At 35.3% G+C, this 17415-nt stretch overlaps 1 protein-coding gene across 1 annotated transcript in view; it reads right to left on the reverse strand.

The window, feature by feature from the left end:
• LOC150076166 (uncharacterized) overlaps positions 1-17415 on the reverse strand; it is a 287981-nt gene that overhangs the window by 152245 nt on the left and 118321 nt on the right. The window contains exon 2 of the mRNA XM_090387515.1: positions 14490-14626. Coding sequence (XP_090243641.1) covers positions 14490-14626 — 137 coding nt within the window. The remainder of the gene's footprint in view (positions 1-14489; positions 14627-17415) is intronic.

Here is a 17415-nt window from a genome sequence, read left to right on the forward strand (position 1 = left end):
GGATTGGCCTGGTTGTGATGTTCTCGACCTTAATGGTGGTACTCCATTTCTTCATCGTTTCTTCTAGGAAGTTTATCACTATCAGATTGACTTTGTAGACGTTCAGTGCCTCTATTAGCCAGCTAGGAGGCATAGAGTTAAAGGCCTTGCGGTAATCGATGTAGGTGGTGTACAGGTTGCGGCGCTTCTTGCAGGCTTGCTCTACAACCACAGAATCTATGGTTAATTGTTCCTTGCATCCTTTCGGTTCTGGTTCATTATGTTCGGCCATTATGTTCTGGCTCTCCAAGTGGTCTGCTATCATCTTTGGTTATGCAGCTGGTCAGGATCTTGTACATCATTGGGAAGCAGGGTGATTGGCCTGTATTTCGCCACGTGTATTGTATTTCTTCTCTTTCTTTGTCTTTAGGCTTCAGATATGCGATTCCCTGAGTGAAAAACTTCAGGATTGTCTCTGGGTGCTTTATCATTTGGGTGAACTGCTTTGCCAGGTGCTTGTGTGTGCAAGTGAGCTTCTTGTACCAGCAGTTGTGGACATTATCTATTCCTGGAGTTTGCCAGTTGTGAGAGTCTGTTTTACTTCTTCCTCCCAAATCTCTCAATCTCTCATATGTCCTTGGTTTTCTTCCGTTCTAGTTCTATCCAGGGGACTCGGCTGTTATGTCTTACTTCCCTGCTCCATATGTTACCCAAGAGCTCCTCAATTGTCTTCTGCTCGGGTGGTCCATTTCTGACTTTTCTATCTTCTCTAAGACTCCTGTAGAAGGCTCTTCAATCCTCATCAAAGATACAGTTGTTTATTTTCCTCTGGGAACTCTCTTTGCATTGGCATAATCTCTTGCTGGATGTGAGGAGGTTCTGCTTCAGTGTATCCAAGTACTCCTATTCTCTGATTTTTTGTCTCATGTTTGCTGTGGATGCTGTCTCTCTTGAGGATGCTCTTCACTTTTCCAATCAATTTCTTACTCCTATTACCCCGTTGATACTGGGTCAATTGGCCTATCTTGACTCTTAATTCTTCTATCTTCTGCTGAGGTCTTCTTTCCCAAGCTGGCAGTTCCATCTGTTTTTGGTTCTTCTGCTGCTGGTCTCTCGTTTCTCTTACATTAATTCTAGTGGCTGCTATGGCAGCACAATATACGGCTGTGTGGATGGCACGCAGTGTTGCACCTTTGTTGTCGAGGTAATGTGGTATTATTTGCCGATTGATGTGGTCTGTGACTCTCCTTGTGGAGAGTCACAGACCACATCAACTCTCTACAAGGAGAGTCACTTATGTTCACATATGTTCTTCCTCCTCTGGTTCTGTATTGACCATATTCTTTATCCTTTGTAGTTAATTGTTCACATCCTGCTTGATTTTTTGCAAGATTGCAGGAGCTATCAGGTTCTTTGTGACGAAGGTCCTTCTCTGGTTTGCTATTCGCTGACCTGAATATCTGGAAATCATTCCAACCACTTGGTAATGTGCTGGAAGCACTTCCAGCTGGTGGGGCTGGATGGTCTTGCCCAAGTGGCACTGTCCCCCGTAGCCATACAGGGAAACAGCACTACTTACTCCACTATCTTCCTCTGGAGACAGTCTCTGACTTTTCAGACCAACCCTGCTGTGCAAGTGACTTTATCCTGCTCCACACTCGATGTAATATGATTATTTCTCTGCAACATCATCCACCTGTTTAGCTTCAACTTAGGTCCGTTGATAGTTCTCAGGAGTGACACCAGATGGTGCCATAATCTGCCTTAGCCGCTTGAGAGTAAGGGGTAGGTGGGTCCATTGGAGCAACTTTCACAACGTTTATTTATTTATTTTTTAATTATTAATTAATTTATTATTATTATTATTCTAATTTATTACTGTTATTATACCAGTCTCTCAGATGATTGAGCCTCATTTGCTTCCGCCAAGGCGGGACTCGAACCCGGGTCCATCAGGCTGGTAGTCCAGTGTTGTAACTACTGGGCCATCGCACCCCTTATTATGATTATTATTATTGTTAATAATAATAATATACTTGATCTTTTTTTTTTTTTAATATCAGATTACCCATGTGTGGCAAAGAAAAAATGTCAACAACATCCCACTGAGTATCTTGCACACAGTTTTATTCCATCACCACAGGACAGCAAGATGCCAATGTGTCTAATAAGTATGACTACAGCATGCAGCCATATAAGCTGTGGAAACACCTGGAGAAAACATATAGATAAGAAGGACAAATCACTAGATTACTTCAAAAAACTGCATGATAATTTCCAAACGAGGACAACAGTAAAAGAAATGTATAGTGAAAGAGCAGCTAAAGTAGACAAAGGTTTATTTGCATCCTATGAGGTTTTCAAGTTAATTGCAAAAGCTGGCAAGCCATATAATACTGGTGAACCTTTGATTTTGCATGTAGTGTCAACAGAGTACACATGAAATTACTAAAGTCAGTCCTTCAAGCTGACTACTCATCAAGCTTCAACATCAAGCTTCAACTCATCAGTATCGAGGCATATTTATGAAATGGCAAATGATGAGCAAAAACAATGGCGAATGATCTGCAAAAACAATTAGTTGCACAATTGCAAGTTAAGAAGTTTTCCCTGAAAATCAATGAATCCCCTTTACATGATAATGAAGCTCTTCTGATGACATGTTATATTTCTGGATAATAATCAACTCAGTAAAGAAATGCTTTCTGCCTGAAAGCTTACAACAGACACTAAAGATGAAAAATTTTTTGAAGAAGTTAAGAGTTATTTCAAAGAAAACAATTTCCCACTTGAAAATATAATGGCTTGTGCAACTGATGGTGCTGCTTCAATGGTAGGTAGATACAGAGGCTGAAGTTTTTGCATTCACTGCTTGGTCCATAATTAACATTTGGTTGCGAAAAACTTGGGAGGACATTTGCATAATGCCCTTGCTATTGTAATAAAGATCGCAAATTTCATCAAATAAAATGTACTTCATGATCATCATTTCCAACAATTTTGTGAGGAAAATGAAGAAGATTTTGTATGCCTACTAATGCACAGGTCCAGTGGTTATCAAAAGGTCTATGTCGTTCTGTTGCACTTTAGGATGGTATTGTGTCATTTTTAAGGCATAAGCAGGTTGGAGTACAGATCATTGCTGCTAACTGAGACATATTTTTTTTCTATTAGATGTATTTATCTATTAGATGATTATAGAGGCAACCAGAGAGAGTAAGGCTCTTGATCTGGTCATCAGCATGATTATTCGTACATTAAGAATCTACAGATAAAGGAACCACTAGGTGGCAGTGATCACAGTGTACTGATGTGGGATTTACTTAAAGATATAATTACCATCAGGATAAAGAGAAGGGTTTTTTCTTTCATAAAAGTGACTGCAGTGGTCTCAGACAGTTTTTAAATTCTGTACAGTGGGCCTAACTAATGATGTCCCCAACAGCAAATTCTAACTTGGAAGCATTTAAGAAATTGATCGGGGAGGCTACTAGGTTTTTCATACTGATTAAGAAATACTTTCAAGCTTCAGGCCTATATTGATGTCAGATGAACTAATGAGACTCGTGGCAGATAAGAAAAATGTATGGGATGCATATAACATATTAGGCGACACAGAAGCCTATGATATATATATAAGCTAGTCTGTAATCAAGTCGCAAAGGAGGTTAGGCAAGCGAAGGCAGATTATGAGAAATCTTTGGCAAAGGATGCAAAGAAAAACAGCAAAGACTTCTTTATTTATATACACTGTAGAAGGAAGAGGATGAATCAAATTGGTCCACTTGATATTGATGATTCGACTGTTGATGATCCTGGTCAGATAGCTGACAAACTGAATGAGTATTTTGCATCTACATTAACACATGAGGAATTCTTTAGGGAATGGAGGACATAAGCTTATTAAATTCTAAAAGGGAGCTTAATGATTTTGTAATAACTGAGAGCAAAGTGGAGGAGAAATTGCTGAAGTTAAACATAAGAAAGGCACCTGGGATGGATCGGATCAATCCAGTTATATTAAAGGAGGCAGAAAGGGAAATAAGCATTAGTATTAGTAAAGGCATATGATGCAAGTTTATACATCATCAGCCAAAAAAAAAAAAAAAAGAAAAACAGATGGAAGTTTGTTCCAGCAGTCAACAACCCGATGGCTAAAGGCAAACTTCACACATCTATCCTACAACTGTCTTTCGTCATTTTGAATTTATGCCCTCTCAGGCGATTATCCTAAACAAGAGGAAGAATCCCATCAGCACTGAGCATGCTCGAACCATTCAAGGCCTTATACACCTCAATCAGATCACCTTGCAGTTGCCTAGTCTCCAGATACTGTAATTTGTAAAACTTAAGCCTCTCTTCATAAGAGCAACCTTTTGTTCCATTCATTAATCTTGTTGCCCTTCACTGCACTCATTCCAACAGCTCTACATCCTTCTTAAAATGAGGCCTCCAGACCTGTATACAGTACTCAATATGTGGCCTGACCATTGCCTTACACACAGGGATAATCACCGGCTTATCCCTGTTAGAAAAGTTCCTGTATATCATTGACAAGACACCATGAGATACTCTTGCAAACTGTTCTCACTGCTCAAAAAACTTCATATCTGACTGCACAATTACCCCCAGATCCTTTTCATTCTCTACCACTGTCAGTGTATTACCACAGAGTTGATATCGTACTCTGGTGTTACTGTTTCCCATATGCAGTACTTTACATTTGTCAATGTTAAACTTCATTTGCCACCTCTCAGCCCATCTGCTCAACTCTTCTAGATCCTGTTGCAGCAGTGTACTGTCATTAACAACCCTGCCAACCTTCGTATCATCTGCAAACTTGGACATTAAGTCTGATATATCAATATCATTTATAAATACAGAAAACAACAATGGACGTAACACTGAACCCTGAGGGACTCCACTAATAACCGTAGTCCACGAAAAGCAGTGTCCATTGATTACCACTCTCTGTCTTCTCCCACTGAATCATCCTTTAATATATAGCAGCAATTTACCTCTAAGGAAAGGAAACCCTTAGCCATAATTATGAGAGTATCATTGGACTCAGGGGAAGTACCCACAGACTGGAGATGTGCAAATGTATCCCCTATTCACAAAATAGGATCAAAGGATGACATGATAATTACAGACCTGTCAGTTTAATTCTGTTCTGGGGAAAATAATGGAGTCACTGGTTAAAGAAGCATTGCAGAGTCATTTATACAACACTGCAGTAATAATTGAGACACAGCATGGGTATTGCAAAAAGTCTGGTCTGACAAATTTGATTGGATACTATGATGTGGTTACAAAGGAAATGGATGCAAAAAAAAAAAATTTTGATATCATATACTTGGATTTCAGGAAATCTTTTGATACTGTTGCACATAGAAGACTACTGTACAAATCGTAAGGGTAAGTTGCTACAATGGATAAAAGGGTGGTTGAGTGTGAGAAGACAAAGAGTGGTAACCAATGGATGCTGTTCTTTGTGGACTAATATTATTAGTGGAGGCCCCATGGTTCGGTGTTGGGCCCACTGTTGTTTTGTATATTTATCAATGATATTGATGAAGGTATGTCAGGCTTAAAGTGCACATATGCAGATGAAACAAAGGTTGGAAGGGTTATTAATAACAGTAATAACAGTGTGCTACTGCAATAGGATCTCAAAAAGTTGGGCACATGGGCTGAGAAGTAGCAACTGAAGTTCAATATTGAGAAATGCAAAGTACTGCATATGGGTAGAAGTAACTCCAGAGAAATGTACCAACTGTGTGGTACTACACTCAAGGTGGTAGAAAATGAAAAAGACCTGGGAGCTATCATGTAGTCAGATATGAAGTTTTTTGAGCAGTGCAGACAGGCTGCCAGAGCAGATCATGGGGTATTGTCATCGATATACAGAAATGTTGCTAATGGGGAAAAGGAGGTGATTGTCCCTTTGTATAATTCAATGGTCAGTCCACATCTTGAGTACTGTATACAGGTCTGAAGTCCTCATTTTAGGATGTACAGTTGCTTGAGCGAGTACAGAGAAGAGCAACAAGATTGGTGAGGGGAACAAAGGGGGTCCTCTTACCAAGAAAGGCTTAAGTTCTGCAAACTGCAGAGTCTGGAGACTAGGCACCTGTGAGGTGATCTGATTGAGGTGTATAAGACTTTGAATGGGTTGAGTGGGCTCAATTCTGATGGGATTCTTCTGCCTGCTCAGATTACGAGCCTGAGGGGATATAAATTCAAATTGAGGAAAGACAGTTGTAGAATAGATGTGTGGAAATTTGCCTTTAGCCAGCGGGCAGTTGATTGCTGGTAAAAACTTCTATCTTTCGTTGTGGAAGTTGATAGCTTAAATAAATTCAAGGAGGAACTGGACAACTTTTAGAGGGAATGGTTGTGTAAAATTGGTTTTTTTTTGGCTGATGCTACATAAGCTCACACGCTTGCTTTCTCGCATCATATGCCTCTACTACTATTTGAAAAGCTGAATTTGTTGAGCAAACAGTTACAAGGAAAAAACTGTAATCTTATATCTTGCAAAGAGACCATTATTGCTTTCTGTGGAAAACTCAAGCTATTCTGGAGAAATACTGGACATCACAAGTCAATGCAATTTTTGTCACTAGCCACTGTTAACATCAAACTGTAAGGTGACAATATTTTTGTGTATGTTGAGCACTTGAAGCATTGGTATAGTGATATGCAAGTTCGGTTCAGCAATCTGTTAGAAATGAATATTCCAGATTGGGTGGTGGATCCATTTGGGGTGAATGCAGTTGATGTTTACATTACATTACAAGTCTCATTAAGCTGCAGAGTGATATAACAGCTAAAGCTAAATTCAAACAAGGCAAACGTAATTTCTGGATAAACAGTGAAATGGCTAGTAAGTTTCAATAGCTCTGGGATTTATTGCTATTGTTATTATTTGGATTTTAGGAGCATTAGCAACCAAGGCCATATTGCTCCGGGGATATGCGGTGGTCATTCCCTGACCTTTCCGCATCCTCTGTATTTGGTGGTCACGGGCTTGAACCCCGGTCTAATCAAGAAGCGTGTGATACGCACTGCTGCTCCTGCCCACCTGGCTACGGAGGTGCCAATAATAGCTCTGGGAGAAAACAAAGTTGTATTTTATTGCTTTTCCCACTCCTTATCTTGTTTAATGTGCTTTTAGTCAGGTGGGTTATCTGCTGTCAAAATCTACTAACTTTCTTGATATTGTGAAAAGAGGCGATCTGATCTTCATTTGTCACTAACAACACTGTACCTACATGTAGAAAAACTTGCTAGTCTGCATCAGCCACAAGGATCACACAAAATAAAGTGACATAATTATCAGAATATTTTTTGTCAGGAGCATATATTATCAATAAAAATTATATTATAAAATATATTTTATATAAAAATATAAATTATCATGATTTACATTCCCCAACTAACAGATTATGAGGGATGGGGCTACAGAGGTAAATGAAACTCAGAAGAGGGCCACAAGACAAAAAAAGGTTGAGAAACACTGAAGTAACTTAATTGATCTATCCAACAAATGCAACATACAAAGTTTTCAATTCTAAGTAATTTGGCAAAATTTTTTGCTTTAATCATTAAAAGTGGAACACTTATCAGGATATTTTCACTCCTTTTAACCCACTTTAAAAGAACTGTGCTGACATCAGAAGATTTAGATTTACATATGCATTTAATTTTACTATAATTTTTTTTCAAATTATTCAATTTTTTTTTTTTTTTTTGTCTTTAATTTCTTTTTGTGGGCATCACTAGGTTTAACATCCTAAATTCACAACACACAACACATTTCTTCTTGCTGTTGTTTTCTTTTTCTCTAATAACTTTAACTCATTTTAAACAAAACTTTTTTGTTTGCCATTCACTATAAAAGTACTGTAATGATAGTGTAAAAAAAAAAAAAAAAATTTTAAAAAAATGACCAAAATTCAAAAACGTAAAAATAATGCCCTTGATCAGAGGATAACTACACATGTGCAGATATATTAAATGATATGGGGTTTGCTTTTCAAGTTCTTGAAAAGTCTTAAGACTGTCAATTTCTTATAGCAAACAAACCTCCATATCTTGGCACTGTTTACAGTGAAATCAATCTGCAGTAGAATATTAGCAAAACCAAAAGGAATGACTCAGTTACATAATCAATCTCATCAATCAAAGCAATGCATGTCATCAACAATTCCTGTAGGTTTTGATTTTTTTAACCTTCTACATAAGGAAAGTATTGAACATTCTTACCATTTCTTCACGGTTCAATATGCAGTGCAATATAATGTCACATTGTAAACTTTTAAAAGAAAGAGCTGAGATAACTGAATTCAGAAATAAACGGTGGTTCTTAATGCAGATTTTACTGTAATACACCACTACACAAGATACATGATTATTTTTAAAAAAGGAGGCTTTAATTTATGCAGTGAATACACAAATAAGTATATATTTTCAAGGCAAAAAATAGAAATTAACTTATATGGTCAAATATATTATGATTTCCTCCTGAACGTTCATAAGTATATACACAGATCTACGCTTTTGCAAGGTCATTTCAAGTACACTTCAAATATGTCCATTTATGTAAAAATTGTGTTGAAAATTTTCCTGTGTATGCTGCCATCTCTTGTCTGTGTTTCCAACTAATGGCAGATGGTTTTAATTGATGGCAGCTTAAACTAGAAATAGAAGGAGGAGGAGGTTACTGCACCAATAAGCCACTGCTGTTCAATTCTGACTTACAAAAGCCAAAATTAGAGTTTTCTGGAATATAGATTGAGAACACGAAATCAAATTAAATGATTAATTAGATAAATTGTAGAATTCTTAAAGTACTGATTTAAATTGACTAAAATTAATAGTATAGCTTAATTTGCAGTACTCACCTTTTTATATAATCTGCAATTGACGTGTTGAGATAGGATAAATGGTAGTTGAGTTTAAAAATTGAAATTAATGCGGATACATTTAAATTTTGGAAACGGAGTTTAAAATATGCTCAAGGAAATAGAAGTGCACATCTTCATCCTTGGCTGTCACGAATTAAAAGTTGAAATGATAAAGCTAGGAAAGTTAAACTGAGGAGGCCAAGAGCCGTAACAAATTGGCTTTCGTTGTTAACGTCTTCAGTTGGCTATAGTGGGAGGGAGTGAACGCGTGTATTTAAAAGACTATGTTCCCGTGATGCTCTTTGATACATGTGGTAATCTCAGGTGCATGAGATTCCAAGCCGGTGAAAGGTTATAGGGTAGTTTGGCATTTAATACATTAAATTTAGAATGATGACGGAACGACTCTATGATAAGGGCTTCGTACTGAAAAATTTTAAAACTAGATTTTAATTTAATGATAGGGATGACTGAATCAACTAAGGGGGTGTGGTTGTGGGCTTGTACATGTAACGTGAGTTCTGTATTTGATTGTCCTGTTCTAAAGCTATTGTAGTAATATGCACATGTGTTTGATGTTTTTGTGGAGCTATATTTAGAGGTTGTACTACCAATGTAGCATGCATTACAGTTTTGTTGACATTTAATTAGATAAACGATATTGTTCATGTCGCTGATTTGATATTTATGTGTGTCTTTATATGAATTAAACATTGATCCTAGTTTATTATATGTTGAAAATATGAGAGTGATGTCTGTACCGATAAATAATCGACAGAACTGTCTAGCAAGATCACTGTGGTAAGGAATAACAACATGTATGTTATTGCGTGTAATGTGTTTGGATGGTTTGTTGTTATTATTTTGGACGGTGGTGATAATTTGTTGGATTAACTGAAGAGGATATTTTCTGGATATGAATTTTTCTGTAAGGTATTGGAGCTCGTTGGATAGGTCTTCTTGTGTAGAACTGTATTTGATGGCATTATAAATTTGATCATTAGATGCTAAATATTTCCAGTTCCACAATCAGATATACCAACAAATATATGGTTTACCTATGGGATTGGGAATCTCAGCCCCCCCTATCCGAAATATACCTAGCCTCCATAGAAAATCAAATTTTATAACCTCTCCCTCCAGAGATTAAATTATATACCCAATACGCAGATGACATCCTTATCATAGGAGACAAAACCATAATTGATAACATTTTTTATTAAATTTAATTCAATGCACGACAGATTAAAATTTACGCTCGAATTAGAAGAAAATGGACAGATTAATTTCCTTAATCTCACCATATATAAAACAGACACTAAACTCGGAACTAGAATTTACAGAAAAAAATACCCATACCAGAAAATATTTACATTTCGGATCGCACCATCCACTTAGTACAAAAAAAGCTGTCTTCTATAATCAAATTTATAATGCCATCAAATACAGTTCTACACAAGAAGACTTATCCAACAAACTCCAATACCTTACAGAAAAATTCATATCCAGAAAATATCCTCTTCAGTTAATCCAACAAATTATCACCACCATTCAAAATAATATCAACAAACCATCCAAACACATTACACGCAATAACACACATGTTGTTATTCCTTACCACAGTGATCTTGCTAGACAGTACCGTCAATTATTTACCGGTACAGACATCGCTCTCATATTTTCAACATATAATAAACTAGGATCAATGTTTAATTCATATAAAGACACCATAAATATCAAATCAGCGACATGAACAATATCGTTTATCTAATTAAATGTCAACAAAACTGTAATGCATGCTACATTGGTAGTAACAACCTCTAAATATGGCTCCACAAAAACATCAAACAAACGTGCATATTACTATAATAGCTTTAGAACAGGACAATCAAATAAAGAACTTGCGTTACATGTACAAGCCCACAACCACACCCCTTAGTTGATTCAGCCATCCCTATCATTAAATTAAAATCTAGTTTTAAAATTTTTCAGTATGAAGCCCTTACCATAGAGTGGTTTCGTCATCATTCTAAATTTAATATATTAAATGCCAAACTACCCTATAACCTCTCACCGGCTTGGAATTTCATGCACGTGAGATTACCACACGTATCAAAGAGCATCACGGGAACATAGAGTCTTTTAAATACACTCGTTCACTCCCTCCCACTATCGCCAACTGAAGACTTTAACAACTGTAAGTTTAGGGCTTACTTTATATAAAAAAAAAAAAAAAAACACTTGGGAGACGAACATTACTACAGTTATAAGACGGCATGCAAATTTCGGGTAGAATTACGATAAACATTTCTATTAACAGGGGGAGGTCGGTAAAGGGTTCGAGGTATGCCGGAAGTCGCGGATATATATAAGGATAAATGTCAGAAGGGAAAAGAGTTTGTAATGGAGTAGGGGTTAATGATAGAGTTAATGATATAAGTGCTAGTGAGGAAGAGTTCTGGAGAAGTAATTGGTTTTACCAAGAGTAGTCATGAAATTATTGGAGATAGTCAGTCGGGAAGCGGCAAGCTTTTTGCTGGATTTCAGAAAGGAGAAATTTCCAGCCAAATAAAAAAGGGTTATTCAGTCAACTAGGTTCAAGGCAGGAAGGAGGAATCGTGGTGAGTCGAGAGAAAGATAGGAATTAAAAGCCGGGTATTAGATGAGGAAGTCATCACAGAAGGTGTAGGAAGGTCAAGGTGCTGATCCTAAAGCACTGAAAAATATAACTTATTGTAAGTACTGTTTGGTATTATTATTTCTAATCGTTCTATTTGGAAAGAAAAAGGCAATCTGGAGTCCTAAAGTACTATAGGTTTGTTTAGCCTAGGGGATAGCTGAACTAACAAGTTTGAGATTGTAATGAAACCTTTAGTTAGATTGTCAATTAGATTAGAGAAGAGATATTCTAAATGGAATTGTTGTAATCAGTTTTTTTAGAGAAGAGATATTCTAAATGGAATTGATGTAATCGTTTTTTTTTTGGAAAACTTCCATAATAGGAAAAGTTGTGGATAAATATTTGTATAAATTTGTTTGTTCTATAATTAAACATAATAAGTTTATCAGGTGTTGTTCATTGCCTCACTCAATCTCTAGCAAAATGTATAAGTAATCCTGAAATTTTCTGATGCAGTCAGTGGCCCAAAAGATAACAAGTGTCACCTAAAATTAAAGTATGCATTCTCACTATAATTAAAATAAGAAAAGCAAGGGCTTACAAATTTGGTGCTCCAGCCAGCACCTTAAAAAAATAGTGGAAGCTTACACAACGAAAGCCAATTTGTTACGGCTCTTGGCCTCCTCAGTTTAACTTTCCTAGCTTTATCATTTCAACTTTTAATTCATGACAACCAAGGATGAAGATGTGCACTTCTATTTCCTTGAGCATATTTTAAACTCCATTTCCAAAATTTAAACGTATCCATATTAATTCCAATTTTTAAACTCAACTACCATTTTATCCTATCTCAACATGTCAATTGCAGATTATATAAAAAGGTGAGTACCGCAAATTAAGCTATGCTATTAATTTGAATTAAATGATTAATTAAATAAATGATAGAGGGGATATAAGGCTTCAAAAAAAAAAATAATTTTACTCTAATGCCAAGCAATCACATGAAGAAAAAAATTAATATTTAAAAAATTAATTGTGTAAAGTTTATATTTGCAAAATTTAAAAATTGCATGCAAAAAGCTCACTCCAACCCCTACTGGAAACTGATTACAGGTATCCCACACACATATATACATACACATCCAGGAAACTCACTTGTGAAATAGTTAAGGCTTCCATTCTGTCAAAATTATACATTACTGTACTGTATTTTGCCTAACTAATTTAAAAGGGAATGGTTTTTCATGATTATTGTAATGTAATCTTAACCCCAACATTCTTTTCTATCAATAAGGTTATTTTTAGTTGGAAGAGATTACATACCAGGGAAGCAGGTATGGAGTCAAATGAAAAAAAATTATAATGTTTATGACAAATCAGTAGAGCTCCTGAGAAGGGAGTTCATGAAATCGCTGAATTACGGTAATGGTTGAATTTATCAGCTCCCAAAATGAACTGACATTAGCAACTGGCTAACAAGATATGATGATTTTATAAATCAGTGACATGTAGAAAACTCCATGCCTAATTTTTTCTAATGAATGTCCTATCATAAATCACTTGCTGAAAACAATGATTTACCTATGTTATTGCGAGAAACAATATATCATTTACTGCATGCCCTCAAGCTTTGTACAGTATCTAAACACACTATAGCTGATCACTATTTGAAATACAACATCGATAAATAATGAACGAATGTTTTACATATCCTAAAATACACATTGCTGGTCAGGTCTCTGGAAAGTTTGATGTTATAACTGAAGTATGCAATTTTGATGTAAACAGTGCAAAATAGTACAACTTGTATGGAGATTTTTTTTAAATAGCTTGTGTTATTACAGCTGGATTCTTGTTATTTTCAAGATTTCTTTTAACTGTGTGTGTGTGTGTGTGTGTGTGTGTGTGTGTGTGTGTGTGTGTGTGTGTGTGTGTGTGTGTGTGTGTGTGTGTGTGTGTGTGTGTGTGTTCTCAGACATTTTAGTGCTGCTGAAAAATTACCTCACAACCTTCTCACTAGCAAGCTCAAAATCAATGGAACTCAGGAACCTCTCCTGATCTGGCTGGAAAGCTCTCTTGCACATTGCGTAAAAACTGATTTACGTAAGAGTGCTTCAAGCATTCTTTCCCTGGAGTGGTATTCCACAAGGATCATCACTGTAATATGCCACTATCATGTAAAATGTACATAAATGACCTAGAAAGTTATGTATCCATGCCTGCTGGCACTATTTGCTGATAATGCCAAACTGCTACATCTCAGATTCCAATGATCCAGAAAAATTTTGGCATTATCTAGAAAAATTACATTAGTAGATAATTTCAAATGATTTATCTCTTAACCCATTCAAGAGCCAATTTATTTCTTACTCATTTTCCAGACCAAGTCTCAAACTGCACCATCATACTCCATCAGCATCCAATGTTCCTGTAACCAGTGCCATGACAGACATATAAATCAAATTCACAAAACATTTCAAATGATAGGCTTAATTCTGTGCAATTTTTTTTTTTTTTTGGATTGATTGTATTTTATAAGCAGATAACCACATGTTCACCTACCTGTGTTGCATTAAAGTAACATTACTTTGCAACATGTTATGTTAAATGATTATAACTCAAAAGAAAGTGCTCTTTTCCTATATTTTTACCACTACTGTTGCTAGCACTGCACATCTAGGATGTGTGGCATGTTAAGGTTTCAGAAATATCAATGAAAAATTAACCTTTGTATTCTATAAGTGAGTTTACTGTTGGATATGAATTTTGCTATAAAAAATAAATAAATTATAAATAAAATTCAGCAACAGTTATCCCTAAAAATCATATCCTTATAATCGCAAAACAACATTTGGTAACTTTTGGTAATAATGATAAAGAATCTGAGGTAACAGATACTTTATAATTTCTCAAACAGAATTCATTTAAAACATTCAGACATTTAAATAACGTTTAGACTTGTGTTATTTAATATTTACCTGTATAAAAAGTGAAAGACATCTGAAATATTTGGCAAACTGCCAGCTTTTGGACCAAGTGACAACCATACTGCAATAAGTAAAGATACTCTGTCTTCAAATTTACAATATGTGTGGTTTTCCAGTTGAGAAAGTATCTGGAAATTAAAAAGTTAAGCACAACATTAGAAATATATAATGGTTATCACAGAGCAAGAAGAGGAGAAAACAAGGTGAGGATTAAAAATTGTTGAACTATACATGCTAATATCTCTTAAGTATCTATATAAAAGGATATTAGCATACACAATCCTAAGGATCATTAGGATTGTGTATGCTAAATACAATTCAGTAAGATTCTGTTTAATGCCCAATTCATTTATAAGGCCACTAATATAAACACATACCATCTTCCATAAAAAAATATTTTGAAAACATTTGACTTTTTCAATAAACTGCAATTTTAATTCCTGCTTGAAGTAACTTCCACTGTTGTAACTAAGAACCAAGAAGTCTTGCTTGCCCTTTACATAAGTTTAAAATACAAACTAAGTCATTCAATGCTTCTTGTTTAATTAAGTTTTGCAAATTATAATTTTCTGCTTTGTTGGTAGTCCAAATCTGTTGAAGTGTTGAATTTCCAGCAAAGTCTGCAATAAAAGAATTAGTGCTATTTCATCACTGCTTCCTTTATCCCATGATTTTGAGGGATCTAGTAATAACAGGTATTCATTATGTGAAATAGGCCTTATTGCAAATGATATATAAAAAATTTGATGCTGTGCTTGCTTTTTCTGGGCATCCCTGATACATTTTGTCATGCAAGAAATAGCAAGCATTAATGTGGCGCACCTTAAGTGAACTGACTTCTAACCGAAGCAAAGATACATTGCTCAACAAATTTAAAACTTTTTTTTAACAACAAACGTAACTACATTTCTTAGCATTACAGAATAAATCACCTAACATGACAACCTACATTATAAAATAAATCACCCAATAACAATGTGCTTACGTCTACTTGAGTCATTAATAATACTTACAAAAAAACATGCAGTGCAATTGGATATTAAAAGTTAAATCTTTATTAAAACATCAGATATATAAACATACTAATCACAACTTATGATAGAAGACATCAAAAATTATGATCCAATTCCATAAAAAATACATAAAAAAATGTAGACATTAAAAATTGCATAATGGGAATGAACAGTCAGAATTTAAAACAAAATCGTATTTTTGTGTTTTATTCTTCACATTTGATGTTACTAATGTGTTTTATACACTTAATATAATAAGCAGAAGCACTTAACTGCCATGTCATATTATTATTATTATTATTATTATTATTATTAATAGCCATATGGTGCAAGGGAGCCTGAGGCTTATGCAGCACCAGGGGAAAAAAAAAAAAAAAAAAAGTTCCCGAGTTACCCTGAGAGAGAGAGAGAGAGAGACAAAAGTAGAAGGGAATCACCAAAAAAGAAGAATGATGATATCCAGCTCAGGACCACGGGTGTGCCAAGCCCATACTCACCAGATGTGAGCCCCCGGGGTAAAATATTGAATATCACACCTGGACAAAATGCAAACTTCCTTCTTCTGACTTCAATATACAGGGGAACAAGCACTATATTCATCCCTACTTGCTTTTTTCACCTGACAGTGTATTTGAAGTATCTGTATTATAAGTGGAGCCTGGCAGATTGTAGGTGGAAACAGATATTACTGAGATTGGAAATGAGACCACATATTTGAAAATTAATAACAAAGTTCTGTTGGAACATTTTAAAGACATTAAAATAATAATAAATTACAAAAAAGTCCACATGAATCTCTTAGAAAAGTTAAGAGCAGCATAAATTGGATTTCTTAAAACACTTGCCAGAAAATTAAAATAAAGTTTTATTCATATAGAGTGATGACTGTGCATGAGTTTAAGTTAAAAAACAAACAAACAAAGGAAGTGAGTAGGCAAGGGATAACAAACCAGTGACAGTATGCCACAAACAAACAGCTCTGAAGCACAGCAAGTAAGAAGAGATGGATGTGCCTTTTCAAATTTATATGTCATATTACAGTTTGAAAAACAGTAACTGTCAGCTGTAAGTGATTGATTGAGAGAGAGCGAGGGATTACAAAGTTTGATTTTACTGAGTTTCTCAATCATGTCATAGCTAAAGCAAGCAGAGTTTCTGTTATCCCAACTGGGACACCTCACTATAACACAACAGTATTATAACAAGATGTCCAATTTTGAAAGAGAAAAAATCACTCTAAAAAGTGGTAAGGAAAAAATAATTAGAAAAGAAATTGTTTATTGATACCGATAATTACATTTTAAATGTAAACTAGATGATATATCTGGAGGACAATCACAATCGCAAGCACTCTTGAGAACAGGTAGGATTATGCTAAGTTTAGTAGTTGCTTAATTATTAATATAACACCAGCTACAACTTGAATCACAATAATTTGATTCCCACAACTGCATTGCTTCATATTTATCCTGAAGTCTCATTTTCTTAATAAAAACCAAACTTTTTCTCTAAAACAAAGCTGCTGGATTTATGCTGCTTTCAGGGAGTCATAAATGATGACAATTTAGGGATCTTATAAATTTAATTTTACTCATTCTTAAGTTAAGAAAGTTAGTTTCCTTCTATTTAAATTATAGAAAGAAAGGTACTTTCCTTCCATTTAAAATATTCACTGTAAAACTGCATTTTATTGTATACTTCTAGGTAATAAAGATTTTCTAACTCCAAATAAACATATACTCTCTGATATATGTGGTACATTCAAGTTATAAGGTCTCCAGATTTATTTAAACTATCGATGCTTCTGCTCAGGCTGACAAACTGATGAGTATTTTGCACTTACATTCACACATGAGGAATTCTATAGGGAAGTGGAGGCCAGGAACTTATCAAACTCTATCAGG

The sequence above is a fragment of the Mastigoproctus giganteus genome, chromosome 13 (genome assembly GCF_048544385.1).
Source record: "Mastigoproctus giganteus isolate SK-2022 chromosome 13, ASM4854438v1, whole genome shotgun sequence".
NCBI lineage: Eukaryota > Metazoa > Arthropoda > Arachnida > Uropygi > Thelyphonidae > Mastigoproctus > Mastigoproctus giganteus.